The sequence below is a fragment of the Orussus abietinus genome, unplaced genomic scaffold (genome assembly GCF_000612105.2).
Source record: "Orussus abietinus isolate OABI.00-Male unplaced genomic scaffold, Oabi_2.0 scaffold138, whole genome shotgun sequence".
Taxonomy (NCBI): Eukaryota; Metazoa; Arthropoda; class Insecta; order Hymenoptera; family Orussidae; genus Orussus; species Orussus abietinus.
In genome coordinates this window covers 1-17600 of record NW_019394314.1, presented here as the reverse complement: position 1 = coordinate 17600, position 17600 = coordinate 1, and the positions used below count along the sequence as shown (strand labels likewise).

The window sequence follows — 17600 nt, the reverse complement described above, 5'->3', positions numbered from 1 at the left end:
TAACCGTTGGTATGGACGGTAGTCAGCGCTATTCCACGGCATCCCATCAGCCATTCGACTGCTGATACCGGTGATGGAGAACGTCGGCGAATATAGTGTCATAGACTTAATTGGGCCCGCGAATTATCATCTGGCGGGTAATGACATTTCGGCGGCGATTGCTGCGTGGGCTACCAATACATTTCATGTCGCTCCACGTCCTCCGGCGCCCCCTCGCCTTCGTCGATAGCCCAGAAGTTGCACGCATAATTGGCGCTTGTAGTACACATACACGCATAGAATGTTCTGCAAGGACATGTCCTGTGTTGTATATAAACATCGTAGATGGAGATTGGGTCGATCCGGAGATACCCGATGTCGATACTATGGCCTTACATTAAGGACCATTTGTAGGCCAGCCGCCACTTACGCAGACAGTTCACAAATTGTATGGGACTCCTGTGGAGGTTTTGGCTTCTGTCTAGGAACCGGTGGCATGTGAGGAGGTGGTGACTATCTCCGTGCCCTTCGCATTAACGGGGTTGGACGGAATTAGTCCTCACGTGTGGCGCTCTGTGCCAGTGTCTGTGAACACCCTGTCTTTTAATGTAGTATTGTCCAATAACGTAGCTTCCCGGAGTCTGTGCCCAAGACTCACAATATATTCCTACTAAAGATTGGGCAAAACCCGATAGCGGCGAACTTCAGACCGATCAGTGTGGTTTCGGTCATCGCCAAGCACTTGTTTAAGAAACTTGCTGTCCGTCTGAGGGAGTGCAGTATTATCAACCTCAGTCAGCGCTGTTTTGCTCATGGGTGTTTGGATAATATTGCCGTTGTTGCGGTTGTTCTTCTGAATCTCACGGACGGTGCGGCATGAGGTCCACATTGCCTCTCTGGACATTACTAAGGCATATGGCAGTGTCAGTTATGGTGCTGTTGTTTGTCTGGCCGTAGATGGAATAACCGGCAGCTTTTATTGAATACGTGGCTAGCCTGTACCTTCGGAGGTTCACTGTGTTCGAAGGTCGGGAAGATATGTAGGTAGGAGGTATATCCTGTTCTGAGGGATGTTCGACAAGGGGACCTGCTCTCTTTTCTACAGTTTTACCTCATTGTCGACGATATTCTTCGAGTTGTTCCGGAGGTTGCTGATTCCGAACTCGATGGCGTGCGTATCAATTCTAGTGCCTATGTCGATGACTTTATATTGGTTTCCTACACCAGATGAGGAATGCAGAAGTCATTAGCATAAGAAGAGGAGAGAGCATCAGGGACGCCGCCCGTTACCCGCGTTGAACCCCGTGGAGATCCTTTCCCTGCACCCGCATGGTGCGAGCATTCGTGCAAAGCCCCAGCTGAGACGCAATGCTTCACCGTGGGTTTACGAGATTTCCCAGATGAGAACCCGCATCCATCGGCCAGGATTCCAGGGGAAAGTCGGATCGGTTTTCCTCCTCTATCGGCCAGTACCCGCTCGTCTGTCTTCTTATTACGGCCGGTGAATGCCAGCCCCCCACCCGCACCGGGAAATCCGGGACACGGGAAAGGTTTCCCGGCACACCCAGTCGTCCGGTCGGAAGATATTCCCAACAATGGGGGCCACCTGCCGCCGGTAACTCTAGCGGGAACAAGAGTGCGAATCAATTCCTCAGAGCTCGCATCTCTTACGGTTCCCCAGTAGCCATTTGCCGTTTCGTTGCGGACCCATGGAGGCCCGCATCCAGCCTCCACCACGAGGAGGTTTACGGATGGCCCTTGGGCGCGTGAGTTGCCAGCCCACGTCGTTGCCTCTTGGAGGCCCGGTTCGTCCAGCAGTTGGCTCGATTCACATACGCCTTCAATGGGCCGAAAGGGCTCTATTCGTCAAGACGATGTCCTCTTTTTTAAATATCGCCGGAAAAAGTAGTGCGTTTGGATTTCGCATTCATCAGTAGATGGGCGGAGGCTAAGTAAGCGTCCCCGAACGAATTTGACCACATGGTGGAAAGACGCTAGAACTCTCGGTATTTCAGGTAGAGCCTATGTACGATATGTACTGTAACGGTCGCAATCTTGGTCAACGACTGTCGTCCCAAAAATTGCTTACCCGTGGGTTCGTGCTACTTTATATGTCCGTACAATAAATTTAATTAGGAGACAGGCGAGAGGACAAGAATTCGGAATTACGCGCAATGTAATATCTACAGAAAGCGCCCTTTCTGATCAACGAGTTATTTCTGAGAACGTTGGAAAGGAGATGATTGGAAAGGTTCTCGCACTATTTCTAAAGTTTTCTAATCTCGTCCTAGGCACGCGTCGCGTGATTTATACGCATAGGAAGTACGGCCTTGCTGTGCGCGGACATTCCTTAAACTGAAAGAACTGTTCTCTTGGAGCTACACTCCACGAGAACAGCCTTCTTTGTTAATTGGATAGGAGACCAGCTGCGGACATTGGCAGTGGACGGTTTGGTTAGGACCTAGGATCGGTGATGGCGCAATTCCACAACCCAGGTGACCGGTTCCATTCCAGAACCCAGGGAGTGATAGGAGTGACGGGTGACGGCGCAATGGCAGAACCCGTGGGAGAAGGAACAGACGGGTCGTGGCACAACTCCACAACCCGCTGGACATTTTGGGAAAAGAGGGCGCAACAAAAGTTGCGATTTTTGTTCCATAATCATCCTTCGAAGCGCCCGCTCCTCTTCGTCGCTCCAATGTCTCGGTGTCCCGTGGTCGATGGCGCCGAATTCGGCGCTGGTGTGCTTAATCCTTTAAATTTAGCAGAGATATCGCGGACTGCCTTTCTTCGCTTCCAAAATCCAAGAGAGCCGCTTCTCGCGCTCGCTGAACTCGCGGATCGCGGATTCCCTATCTTAGCGTTCCCCTACTTATCCTAAGGTGCACGCATAGTGTATTCTGAATCCCGAATTAATTTCGGATACTATGGTCCGCAATCCCACTGACCCGTTACAATTGCCCTCTCGAAGGAATTCGGAACTGTTGGTACGGATATTCCGGGCTCCTTCGCCTAAGAGTCAGGACTTAATAATTGCACTGTTACCAATACTTAATCATGATTTTATTAATCTTAGTTTCTTGGATCTTCCCGATACAGCATCCTTTGCGGGGAGAGGGGAGTGATGGTGAACTATGTCCGGGAGTACTTGCGTACGGTTGGGTCCCAGGTTGGCTGTTCTTGGGTCGCCCTCGAGTCGCCGGATCGTCGTCATGTTGCGGCCTGGCCCCGCCACGCCGTCAGGTCCAAGAATCGCCCCCTACACTCCTCGATGATTCGGGGGTTCGGCGCTTTCGGAATAAATCGAAAGCGTTGTATCTCCGTAGGTTTCTGGGTTGGATGCTCCTTCGTCCCTGGATGCCTTCCGACCGTCAGGATTTCTTCCAGGACTCGGCGAATGTCCTGGTCCTGCTTCGCCAAGTGGAAATACTCATCCTCTGTTTGGGCCTGTTTGTTTTTCTTCAGTCCCTTCCTAGGCGGGCGGTTGGAGGTCCTGAGTCCCAGACGTCAGATGTACTCCCGTACCCTGCTTTCTCACCCGGTTACCGGTTTGCCTGTCTGTGTGGATTTGTCCATATTCGCTAGCAGTTAACATGCTAATGACTCCCAAAGTTGCTCATTACCTTGTGCGTGCCTGATTCGTCATTCACTTTGTCTTGAGTTTACACGCGTGTTCCCCCCCTTTTCGCCTACTCCTCGCACATTTTTTTTTGTCTCGCTACAGTCCGCTTGGAAAGTCATGGGATAGGTCGTGATTGTACACTCTTGCCTTTCGAGAACCAAGATTTTATTTCTTAACTTTTGATTGTTGCTTATCCTACAAATTGATTCCTTCGGTTATTCCCCTGAGCGCGCCATACCGTTGCCTAGGATGTAGTCTACCACGTTTTTGTTATTCTCTCCCCACTGTTGGATCCACGTGCTACTCGAGCTAATGATACACTCTTATGCCATCATATCCCATCCCCCGTCCCGCAGTAACCTGACTATCTCTGTCTCGCCGTTCGTTTACTCGGTCCTGCGGTAGAGTCTGCAAGTCGTCCGAGCTGTTTCTAGTGACTCCGCCGTAGTCAATGCCATATGCTGTCAAGGTTCGATCCTGTTCGTTTGGCCGCCGTTTCATTTTGGCTTATAGTCACTGCTCTATTCGTTATAGTTCGGCCTGTCGGAACTCCAGCTGGGCTCACATGCGGTACGGGTTCATTATTCCTACTTTCCGGACGGTCACTTACCCGATCTCCTCGACGGGGATGCGTCACAGGGTAGTACCCTGGTATACTGTGACTCCTATTCGAATTAAAATGTTCCGATTGATTAATGTTTGTTGCTGGATCGCTTACTTTAATATCGTCGTCGCCTTGTACCGTTGAGCCTCGTCGTTTTGCACTCGCCTCTTCGGCTTCTTGACTTCGCTATTGTGTCGTTGACCTTTCTCTATTGTCTCACTTTGATAACTGGTAATCGTTCTGAGTTCGATCCGCTTATAAATCTAATCCTTATCCTTAGCGTAATTATGTCCCCTTATTGGTCGATATCATGGTTCGTGTGGTTCCAATCAGATTCAATTTTGGTTTTTCAACTATTGACGTGTGATTGGTCATTTTGGGGACTCATCGCTCTGCGATGAGGGGACATCGGGCGTTCGAACTGAATCGTTGGTTAGAGTCGATCCTTGCGAATTACCGATGTCGATTGGCGTGAGATATCGCTTGAGATTTATGCTACGAAACATGCAGCGCTCTTTCTTCATTCCTGGGCGCGCGAGAATACATGTTGCTGGTCCTACGGCTTTCTTGATTTTGTATGGAACTTCGTATATCACGAGAAATTTGGCTAATAATTTATTCGCCGGGTTTGAGACGTTGTTCGCCTTGACCAGAATCATGTCCCCCGGGACAAAGTTAGATAGTTTGTGTGCTTGATTAAATCTGTCGGCACGCTTCTTGCTCTTGACTTCTACGTTTCCACGGACGAGTTGAAGCTTTCTTCCATATCCTGGTTCGTTGTCCTTTTCCCTTGGTTGGGGCCATTCCTCCCAGAATCGCGTTAGTTTCTTGTTGAGATGAGATTCCAACGGCGTGAATCTGGTTGTGTCATGATGTACTTCATTTAAGCTGCCCTGAACGACTGGAAACCAATCAATCCAAGTTTAGTGTTTTTCCTGTATTAAGGTTCGGAAAAACCTTCGTACTGTCAGGTTGACGCCTTAGCGACGCGTTAGCGCCTTTCATATCCTCTTAAGGTGATATTAAAGGGTCATTCTGTATGTATCATAACGTCAAAATATTTATAAAGCTTTTCTCCAAACTGGGTTTATTAAATTATCTAAAACTTGAATAAGTGATTACGGAGGCCCTAGGAAAGAACGTGATGCTCGTGAAATTTCATTTTTCGAAAAAAAATGTGTTTTTGGTTCTTGTCCGAGAGAAATGTAATTTTTTGTCGAGAATTGAAATTTCATCGCGTTCTTCCTTAGATCCTTCATAATCACAGGTCGAAGTTTCAAATGATTCGGTGCACCCAGTTTGGAAAAAACATTTTTAAATATTTTAACATTTTAATATGTAGAATGACCTTTTTATAGCACTTTAACCTATTTTTGGGTGTGATAGTTACAATGGAAGGGCCCTGCAATTACCTTGACTAAGGTGAAGCAACCGCCCTTACTACGTTCCTTACGCTACGGCTACTATGACATTTCAGTAATTGAAACATACACTTTCAGTTGCCTCCACCCAAAACCAATTGTTCCTTTTACTAAAAAAATACGGTCATGTTGGAATAGTCGACATAGTTAATATATTTAGTTACCAGAACAACATTTTTAGGTTATACTGATTTTTTTTAATAACGATAACTATAAATTTCTCTGAATGAAACTTCTAAATTGTTTTTGGAATTCTTAAACGTTGTTATTCCGTAATATTCGTCGTTATTACTTACAATATTAATAACTCGATATATGTGCTTAATGGACGTAATATGTAATTTGTTTTAGGTAGCTAATCTGGTATGTAGCATGTCCGGGAACGAAGATGGGGTTAAGATGGTTCGTTATGCAGCAGCTCAAATTGAGAATCTCTGTCCTCAAGTAATAAACGCTGCTCGAGTTTTGGCAGCACGTCCGCGCTCTAAAGTGGCTCTTGACAACATGGAAGTATTTCGACAAGCTTGGGAAAATCAAGTGCGTGTTCTTACGGAAGCTGTCGATGACATCACTACCATCGATGACTTTTTAGCGGTATCAGAGAACCATATTTTAGAAGACGTGAACAAGTGTGTCTTAGCTCTACAAGAAGGAGATGCAGACACTTTGGATCGAACAGCAGGAGCGATAAGAGGACGGTCTGCCAGAGTGTGTAACGTTGTGCAGGCAGAGATGGATAATTACGAGCCATGTATTTATACTAAGAGAGTGCTGGAAGCTGTGAAGGTTTTAAGGGAACAAGTTATGCCGAAATTTGCGCAAAGGGTGGAAGTGGCTGTAGATGCTTTAGGCAGTAATCCACCAAAGGATGTAGATGAAAATGACTTCATAGATGCTTCTAGATTAGTCTACGATGGGGTACGGGAGATCAGGCGAGCCGTACTCATGAATAGGGTAAGATATTCAATTTCATTTCTGTTTTACTCCTTTGACGACTCTATTCTATTTTATTACCGTTGTATAGGTGAAATAGAACAGAATAAATATGCTCAGTTAAAGAAAAAATGTTGTGATAAAACTGATTTATTATCAACATTTGTTTTTATAGTGTTACACTATAAAATAGAGAATACAGAATTATTTTTATATCAATCATGTTCAAAGTTTAAAGATTTACTGCTGTTCTGTTGAATACATATGACCTTACTTCTGTAAATTTGTTAAACATTTCAAACCAAAATATACTGAAAATGAGAGGGTTTTTAAATGTTAAGATACAAATATATTGATATCGGGTGGGGCATTTAACTCGAGACATATCTCGTAATGTATCCTCTGGGTTAATCATGCAATAAGAGAGGGCGCCACTCAAGGAGAGACAAACTTGCCTGTTATGCTAATTGTATAAAATGATACAACCAACAATATCGATCCCAGACACTTGATTAATATTCGTTATAAGATATATTATTTTACTAATGCAACTAATGCCAGAAAATCTATGATTACTTTGAAATTAAATTTGAAATTTAAAACTAATTAAAACTGAGCACAACATTGTATATACTGCAAAGTTAGTTATAATTTTGATTAAGTGTACTAGTCAAATGCTAATTTGGTTTTTGAAGAATTCAATTTACTGAATTATATTACAGGCGGATGAAGACTTGGACCCAGAGGATGTCGAATTAGATGAGCACTATACTCTGGAAACTCGCAGTAAATCCAGTGCCCAGACTGGCGAGCATGGGGTTGATGAATATCCTGAAATAAGCGGTATCACTACGGCTCGAGAAGCTATGCGAAAAATGCCAGAAGAGGATAAACAAAAAATTCTACAACAAGTAGAATTTTTCAAGAGTGAAAAACTCAAATTTGATAGAGAAGTCGCTAAGTGGGATGATGCAGGAAATGATATAATTGTGCTGGCTAAACATATGTGTATGATTATGATGGAAATGACAGACTTCACTCGAGGTCGAGGCCCTTTAAAGACGACAATGGATGTTATCAATGCTGCTAAGAAAATTTCTGAGGCTGGAACAAAGCTAGATAAATTGACCAGGCAAATTGCCGACCAATGCCCAGAAAGCTCCACAAAAAAAGATTTGCTAGCATATTTGCAGCGCATAGCTTTGTACTGTCACCAAATGAACATTACTAGTAAAGTTAAAGCCGATGTCCAGAACATCAGTGGGGAACTCATTGTTTCTGGCCTCGATAGCGCAACATCTCTCATTCAGGCAGCTAAAAATTTAATGAATGCTGTTGTATTAACTGTTAAAGCATCTTATGTCGCGTCAACTAAATATCCAAGGCAGTCTACAGTTACGGTAAGCCTATTACAATAATATTATTACGTGTATAATTTATGGGACTTGTAATGGTACGGTTTAGGCTGTGCAAAATGCACCGTCTTTTCCACACCGTCGTAAGTCCGAGCCGCGTCAGAATTTTCCGAGAATATATTAAATCGCCGGATTCCGAGGTGCAAAAACCCGAGTAAGAGAGTGGCAGGCGTACGAATTAGAGAAGGATCGCGATGTGTCATGCTGCGCAGACAATGTTTCGGTTTCTTGCGAGTCTCGGCTTCGGTCGCTCAGCTGGTCGAGGCCGAGATTCCGAATCCAATTCGTGTTTCGATACCTTGAACGCGTCGAGATTCCTTAATTAACGTTGATTGACAATTAACTAATCGTTTTCGCTTTTCTGAAAAGGATTTACTTCTGGATAGGAAATGAACTCTCAGACTGACGGTTGATCTCACAATAATATGCAAAATGTTCTTCACCGAATCCGGATAGAAAGGATTCAAGGTGTGGGTGAAAATGGGTTGGCTTAGGTCCGTAATATTTCGGAATACAGTTATTCGCGTAATTTTTTAATTAGAATTCGATTCTTGAAGTAATTTGGATTATCTTATTTGGTTCCTGGAGCTTTGCTCTACAGGTGTTCGTCCCAACTTATTTTCGGTTATCCAGCTTCGGATATCCGCTGGCGTAGGGTCTTTTGGTTCGGTAGGATTTTTTGGGAGTGGGTTCTTGTTGCATTTATTTGGTTCGCGATTTCATTATCGCAACTTCAAAAGCTCGGTAGATCGGGGGCGGTCACCGTAACAGAGCCCGAGCTGTCTTCCGCAATTGTTGATCGCGTTTGTTCCTACTTTAGGGTTGTCGTACTGACAAAGACGAAGGTACGAATTCACACGTTTTTCGTATCTTTTTTTGTATGTGCCTGCTACGATTGACAAGTGACTTTCGTCAATCGAAGATACGGTGCACTAGTTCTTTTCGTTTTCCTTTCCTTTGCATTCTAACGTACGTTTGTGGGATGTGCTGCCATAATACAGTCCCAGGATAAAGTTCGAGGAGTTCTAGTAAGGAATGCCACGTCTACCAAGGTGGCAGAGACCGCAGGTACTTAGGAATTGATTGGGTTCTGCTATCTATCTGCAATTTTATTTCATATAAATTGAAATCGGATTCCGGGTTACTCCAGCCTTCTTCCTAACTAACTTCGCGTATACTTTCGTTTTGGTATCTCACGAAAGTCTCCAATCGAGTGACTATCTGAACTGGGACTCAAACCTATTGTCTTAACATTTTTGGCTCGCGGCCTCTCTCTACTCCTTGGCCTTATCGCGCCGTCTGATTATTGCTCGATCGCGCGCGCATCGATTGTCGCCGATTGTATAGCCACGCAGGTGCTCCCAAATCGCCCCGTTACAGACATTAGAATAGGATATTGTGCAAAATGTTTAGAAACTGTGCAGAATATTCATATTTATCACATTGCTTATAACATATGCAGGATATCCCGGAACTCGTAGTAATCTCCGAAAATGATGGGAGGTGGCGGTGTTTGAAGTCGACAGTTCCTTTACCATTTTTGGTAAAACGATTATTGACCGAGTTATTAGATGAAGAGAGTCTTGTTTATCGAGCCGCTAATTTTGGCTGCTCATTGCATGCGAAAGTTATGGATGCTTCAGTTAATCCTTGGCAGTCGTATACCTATTCTCAGCCACCAAAGTTCTCTTGATCTTGAGTAAATACGACCGCAAATGGTTAAATTACCCGCCAGTCTAACCTTCCGTGCGTCCAGTGGGATTCACTGGTCCCCGAATAAAATGTCGCGACTTGCTAATTGGGTGTTCAGTTTGTCGCGGCTTTCAGTGGCTGCCACTGATGACGTATGACAGACGAATTATTGTCCTAGCGCCATTTACCCGCATGCAATGATTAGAAATACACATGCATACAGTTTGTAAGTGGTCTACTATATCCCATTAGATGCGCAGCATTGCTGAACTGTTAAATAAACTGAATGTCTTGTTACGGGGCGGTCGAGCGGATGCGAGACCGGGATGATTCGGATAGAGATTATCCAAATCTTGCGCGTAACGAGTATTCTAATCTTGTGAAGAGATTGATCCGAGCGACTAGATCAATTCCTCAGCTGGGATCTAGGGGAGTGAGGATTAAAAAAGGGGTTTGAACAAATGGCAATATGGCTAGTGTACTATGATGGCTGCATTTATTCGTCCGTGAGGTCTAAATTACAATCAGCTGGGAGGGGCACCCGAGGTGCCTTGATCTAATTTTCCCTGGGTTTTTATACTTTCGCGGCGCGGCGGTTCGGGTGTCACGATAATGCGCTTTAGCGGCGGTAGGTTACTGGACGCCGGAGTGCTGACGCGGGAATTCTTTGCTGGTTAATGGCGGTCTACGCGTGATTCTAGTCTGTCTTGCGATTCTGAGATTTCGAGCTCAGCTGTTTGACGGAAGTTAATGGGTTCTTAATCTATCCGGTTGACCGGAGCAAGGCATGGAAATCGCGATAATGGTTAGAATTCGGTTTGGTCGGAGATGAGGGTTTAAGAAATAAACTAGAATGAAATGAGGATGAGCCGAGCTTGCGAAGGATCCTCTACCTGTCGTGATCAGCGGCCGGATTCGGTGACAGTTTCTATTGATCTACCCAGCTGGATGACTGTGCGTGAACACCTTCATCCCGTGGCGTGCTCTAGGGTTGGAGGTCTCCTAGAAGCCTCCCGTCTAATGGAAGTCGCAGTGCCGCCGTCTGGTCTTGACTCCGGGGTTGGATCGCTTGAGTACCGGGTGGCACTACTGCAGCTCGCAGGATAGTGGTCCTCGACAGGGAGTCCGGTGGTCTCGGTCTCTGACTCGCTAGGAACGGAGGGCCGGGGACCAGGAGCTCCACTCGAGGTTGTCGACGTTGACAGTGACCGACGATATGACACTTGAATATGACAATTGACTAAAGACGTATGACTTGTCTCGATCTGAAGGCTGGTTTTATTAGCAGGGTGTTCCGATTAGTGGGAGATCCTAGGGCCCAGGTGAGGGTGGCGCTTCTGGGTCGCGATGACGCGTTGCGTAGTCATCAGTTTATTCGCCCCGGATCGGTTGATGACTTTTGGAGTCGTCTTGGTCGATGAGTATGTTGTGTCAGGTGATTTAGTTTTGGATCCTTGCGCAAGAGTTTCCTAGTCGCGTTTCCGTATTCGGATTTCCATGGCTAGCTCCGGTGATCGGAAAATGGGTTTTTCCCTAAGTTATGGTACGGATTACGATTCCCTAAGTTATGTTACGGTACGGGTGTTTACGTAACAGTGTATTAAGTTTGTTTTGTTTAGTTTTTAATAGCACCAACATTGATGTAAAATTTTAACTAATATGCTTTTTTCCCAACAGTCTCCGATCGTTGTTTGGAAGATGAAAGCACCGGAGAAGAAACCACTGGTTCGCCCTGAGAGGCCAGAAGAAGTTAGAGCGAAAGTGCGAAAAGGTTCGCAAAAGAAAGTCCAAAACCCTATACACGCGCTGTCGGAATTCCAGAGTCCAACAGAAAGTGTTTAAAAGAAATGGACGGCGTTTATAAAAGGAAAGGCAATTTATACATATACAAACGTATAAGCCTGGTATAAAAGTGTGTTGCCTAATACAGTGATAATACAAATTAGCAGAAATAATATGCACTGCAAAAAAATTCACACGCGTAATTTAAGAACCGGCCGTTGTGTGTAAAACCTAATAAGGGTATCTTTCTATTATAGTATATGTTACACTGGAACTTTAATCATTTAGATGAATATTACATTATATGTATTAATCGAATTACGTTATACATATACATACACATATATATATCACCGTAAATTGATGGGTATCACATTATGTATAATAATTTGTACTTTTTCAGTGGTCCAGTTACACAAAGTATAATTATAAATTACGTGAATATTTTCTACCAATTATGACCTTACCTTTAGAACTATAAACGAACGCCAAATTATATGCTTAAAGTTGCGTTTACCGACAATACTTTTGTATAATTGTAGTCGAAATAATACGTAGTCTGTCGCATGGCGTTGTTTATTTGACATTCATTCGGTAGTTGTATCGGTGAGAACGTGCTACGGCAACATATAAACTGATTCCGATACGAACTTAACCGTTTGGGTCCCAAGCAGCTCGATCGCGCTGTTTAGATTTCATGTCGAATAATCCAGGCACATTTGAACGCTATGGACAACTGAAGGTGTGCACTAAGAATCTATCGAAATAGCACGGTCTTCCTTCCTTCTCTACTTAACACCAAAAAACATAAACTAAGACCAGCGCTATTGTACTGATTGACATTTTTCGACACAAAAAAGGCGAGCGCTATCGTGCCGCTTGGTTCTTTTCGTACTCAATGAAGACAAGCGCTATTGCACTGTCTGCATTTTTCGACAATGTTGTTTCAATGACCTCTGGGATTCAAATAATTATAAGGCAAACGATTATGTCTACTGTCTAGCTATCTTACTTCCTTCAATTCCTCTCCACATTTTTATATGAACCAAAAATATGTTCCAAGACAATTTTTGTACGGAGTCAGAATGAGTAACTTGCGTGAACTATTTTCAATTAGTCAATAGCTTTATTTATGTTCTCTTTCTTAACGGGAATTTTGAGTAACAAGATAAAAAAAAATGTTGATCAAACAGAGGGAAGCCAGTAACATGAAAAAGTATTTGATCCCATATTTTTAAAAATCTTGTCAGTAATCATTTATGAAACATTAAATATCGTTTAGAAGACTAAAACAATATTATTAGTTATCGTTTACCCCTACTTCATCCCTTCACATTTTATTCTATAAAACAGGACCATTTCATGGCAGATGCTCGTTAGGGTCTATGCCTTACCGTTTGTCATAATTTACTTTTTCTGAACAGAATAAGCAGAAATTGAATGATATTTTTGGGATGTATGAATTCGACCTAAACTCGATATACACAACGCCTAATATTTCATTTTTTGTGAAAAAAAATTATTAACTAAATAACTTCTGGAAAAAATAGTGAACATACTTTCAACAACGATAGTATAAATGACTTAATATGTGCGATATTGCATTTCAATCATGAGATAACTGATTAATGTACGAAACTAATTGTGTATAAGTTGTTACGTCAAGACGTCCCAACCTGATTTGCGAGTCGGTCAGGTAGACTCGACTCTGCTTTCCTTTCCTCCCTTTTAGGCCACGAACCGAATCGTGTAGCCAAGGACTGGAGGTGCACGCAGGAACGTATGGAATTGGGAATAGAACACGAGGGGTCAATAAATTTCTACCCTGATTATAAAAATAATCCCTTTATTTCGGGAACGACCCGAAGTCGAACAAATTCGAAACAAAATTTGGTAACATAAATTCCGCTAAACGATAGTTGAAGGAGTTTATTGGGTCGTGAGTCGCGCAAATGATTAACAATGTTCAAACGCAAAATTCAATCACGTAAAATGAGGATAACTGATAATCAAGGAAAATCATCGAATCATGAATCGCACAAATGATTAACAATGCTCAAGACAAAATTCAATCACTTAAATGAGGATAAATGATAATTAAGGAAAACTATTGAAACGTGAATCGCACAAATGATTAACAATGCTCAAAACAAAATTCAATCACTTAAATGAAGATAAGTGATAATTAAGGAAAACTATTGAATCGTGAATCGCACAAATGATTAACAATGCTCAAAACAAAATTCAATCACTTAAATGAAGATAAGTGATAATTAAGGAAAATTATCGAATCGTGAATCGCACAAATGATTAACAGTGTTCCAATACAAAATTCGGTCGCGTAAATGCAGATAGAGGAAAATTATTGAATCGCTCACCTTTCGATAATAGTCTTTGATTCCAACGCCCCTTTCGTGGAAGGTTATCCCGTTGAACCTTTGGGCGATGGTTTTCCGGTAATTCCCCTTTGGAAATTCCGAAGCTTCGGGCACAGTCTTTAAGCACCTTGAATCCGGCTAATATACGTTTAGAAATCTTTTCTGTCTTGGCAACTAGTACGTTGTTGGAACTCTTCCTGACCCGTCTGGTTTAAAATTTAACTGCGAAGTGTCGGTCCGTTTTCGAATTAGAATTTTGCGCTCTCGTTAGTTGAGGAAGGGAGCAATATGTCTCTCATGGAGGGGCGTCGATTTTGCTGATTTTCATGGTCATTTTATTGCGACCATCTACACGTGGTGCTGACCCGTGTTCTTGGATCGACATATTGCTCCGCGGCTCGAACTTGGCGCGTGATTTTTCCGCGATATATTAAGTTACCCGGACGCTTACTCACGTCCAGGTGTTCGCTTTTGCCGTTCCTAATAAATTCTTATTATGTTAAATTGTCTAGGATATAACACATAGAAAAAATGAATTCAACTAAATCTACACAAATGATTAGACAAGTCCACACCATTAAGGTGAAGTGAAACCCCTTTCAAATCAGTCGATTAGAATACAACACATTTTTTTAAGGGCATTATACCAAACTGCCCGAAACTTTGACACATCACTCCTGATCATCTAAGAATTGTCCGGACAGATTAAAAATTTGGATTATTGGAAAAAATTTTTTAACTAGCCCAGACAAGAACAAATGGCGTCGAGCTCTCATATTTCGATCAATATACAATTATCGTAGGATCGGATATGAGAAACGAAAGGGTCAGGACAATTTTACGACAATTTAGAACCCTCTGATAATCGATAAACTCGCATTTGAACGGGATAAAGGCAAAAAAAAAGTGTTGTATGCGCTTCTATGCTAAAACGATGGGAATACGAGGTCTCGGAGTGCAAATTTAATTGACCTGGAAATCACAGATGGCGCAGGGGGTTCCTCCGCAGTCACTTAGGGCGCCAGAAAGCACGAATCCAGAGGATTTCTGGAATTTTATATCGATATCTTTATAATTATTGTACGAAAACGACAGACGGAGTATGCCATTTGGTACAATACCCAATATAATTCGACCCAGCCGTCGATGTGAAAACCAACGTCGGCAACGTAGGCATTTAGACAAATCTTCTTCATCGACGCCGATCAAGTTGCTCGACGTGTTTCACTTCACCTTAAACACGTGGAGTAAACGTAAAAATCGTTGTTTTCACCGCCACGGTGGTGCAGATTTTGACCAAGCTACAGGAAATCCCTATGAAAGGTTGCGAAAGCTTCGCCGTCGCCGGAAACAAAGCACGCGTCGGACAAGCATCGTGGTACTCACGGCCATGTGAATCCCCCGGAGAAGCCGTCGCGCAGTCGGTCGCGGAGGCTGCGCTGTCTGGAGGGTCCGGAGGGCTCGGGCTCGCCGGTCGGAGGGGGGTCGCCGCTGCCGCCCGAAAATAGCGCCATCTTCCGGCAAGCGCTGCGTCCACGCGTCGGCACTTCCGCTCTTCCCCGTCGCGCCGCCAGAGCGACCCAGGGTCGGGAGACTGGACGGCGCGCTCACGACTCGAGGGACCGTGCCATTGCGGGCGCGACCGTCGACGGTGGCGTTGCGCGTTCCAATCCCGTCGGACGCACCCGGACACACCGACCGCGTCGACGCTCCCGTGCGAGTCCCCGACGCGGAACAGTTGGCACGGCCGTGGTCCCCTTGTTTCCCACTCTCTTTTGCGTCTCTCCTTTTAGCCACCTCTCCCGTGGTCTCGCATCTTCGGTGCACCGCGCGAGTCGGCCGATGCCAACCGTTGCCAACCGTTGCCAATTTGGCCGAGGGGTCCCCGCGCGGCTATTTGCGTCCGCGGCACCCCTACGGTGATTCGCGGTCAGGGAACGAGGATGGGGATGCGGAAGCCCCGCTGGTGACGATCGGTTTACCTTCCTGGAGGCGCGCTTAGAGCGCGAAGGCCGAAACGTTCAACCGACCGCCATGCTCGGGGAACGAGTGCAGGAATTTACCGCGAGGGGAACATTTTGCTCCCGGGGTTTTTGTTTGCCGTTAACGAGATTTACTGCTCTTTAAGCGCTTGCGATGGTATCGCTGGGAATCCGCCGCGGCGAGAGATTTTGGATTACGATTCGAAATTATGGATATTAACGTTTCCCTGCCAATACGTAGTTTTCTCTTAACCACTTGCGCTACGATTTATTTTTCGGTTGCCGTGCCGCGCTCTACAATATAACATGCGGTATAACATCCGTACGACATACCCTATCGATTCTGAAATATTTCCAAGATATCGATGACGCTACGCGATGTGCACTCTGGAACTGTAGCTCGAATAATGAACGATCCAACTGTTAGCCGAGGTGCCGGACACGTCGATTTAGTTCCTGCGACAAATGCCTAACGACGTGGTATACATGTCGCTGGCAGTTTTGGAACAAAAGCATCTGGACGTGCGTGGCACGTATTTATAGCGCAAGTGGTTAAATTCTACGTTTACGTTAATGTCAAATATGGCGACGACGTGAGAGGGCAGTAAAATTACAATTGTGGCTCTTCGACAGCACTTGATATCGTTGCATGCCGGACGTAATTCACTGGTAAAATATGTAAAAAAACGTTTATAGATTTTTATATTTTTACGTTAGACCGCCATGCCCAAGGTGATGTGAGACACGGTACCGCTCAATCGGCGGGGCGTAAGGTCGGAATGGAAGACAGTCATAAGGTGCACAGGTTATATAATACGTAATTATGGAGACTAGGAAATATACATTAAATTTGGACCTCGTATCCATCTCGCGTGAGGATCGGCGGTGTACTGCTCTCTCCGCACATGCGACACTGGTGACACACATTGTTTTCCTTGGAACCTATCCCCTATATATATATATGCTACAGTGATACCACCCGAAATGAAAATAGTACTGGGTGTAGCTATTGGGTTGCTCGGAAAGTAATTTCGTTTTTTTATTATGAAAATGAAAGACGATTTTTTATAGCGAATGAATTTTATTCAATTATATATTGTTCATTCTGATCCAATACCTTTTGCCATCTTTCTGGCAGTAGCATGATTCCACGCTCATAAAGTGTTTGGTTTTTGCTGTCAAAAAACTGATCCAGGTGAATTTTGACCTCCTCATTTGAAGTAAAGGTTTTACCGTCTAAAAAATGTTGTAGAGACCGGAACAAGTAATAATCAGAAGGTGCGAGATCTGGAGAATATGGTGGGGATCGCAGTATATCCCATCCAAGCTGTAGAAGCTTTTGGCGAGTTAAGAAACTTGTATGAGGTCTCGCATTATCTTGGTGAAACACTACACCTTTTCTATCGATCAATGCTGGTCTCTTCTGTTTAAGTGAATCATTCAATTTGTCCAGCTGGAGACAGTACACTTCAGAATTGATCGTTGGGTTGCTCGGTAGAATCTCAAAAAAAACGATTCCTTTGAAATCCCACCAAACAGATACCATCACCTTTTTTGATGAATTTCGGCTTTCGAAGTTCTTTGAGCCGGTTCATCTTTTTTACTCCATGATCTCTTGCATGTAACATTGTCGTAGACAACCCATTTCTCGTCCCCAGGGATGATGCGCTTCAAAAATGGATCATTTTCTTGACGTTTGAGAAGCAAATCACAGACGTCAACGCGATGACACAAATTTCTTTCCGTAAGAACACGAGGAATCCATATGTCGAGCTTTGAGATTAAACCTAGG

General features: G+C 44.1%; 1 protein-coding gene across 3 annotated transcripts in view; it reads left to right on the top strand.

Annotated features, from left to right (window-relative positions):
* Positions 1–12437, top strand: part of LOC105700405 (catenin alpha) — a 34829-nt gene extending 22392 nt beyond the window's left edge. For all 3 annotated transcript variants that reach the window (XM_012426215.1, XM_012426216.2, XM_012426217.2), the window contains exons 5-7: positions 5978–6580; positions 7282–7959; positions 11344–12437. In XM_012426215.1, the coding sequence (XP_012281638.1) occupies positions 5978–6580; positions 7282–7959; positions 11344–11508 (1446 nt within the window). In that variant the 3' untranslated portion in view covers positions 11509–12437. The remainder of the gene's footprint in view (positions 1–5977; positions 6581–7281; positions 7960–11343) is intronic.
* Positions 12438–17600: the final 5163 nt, after the last annotated feature.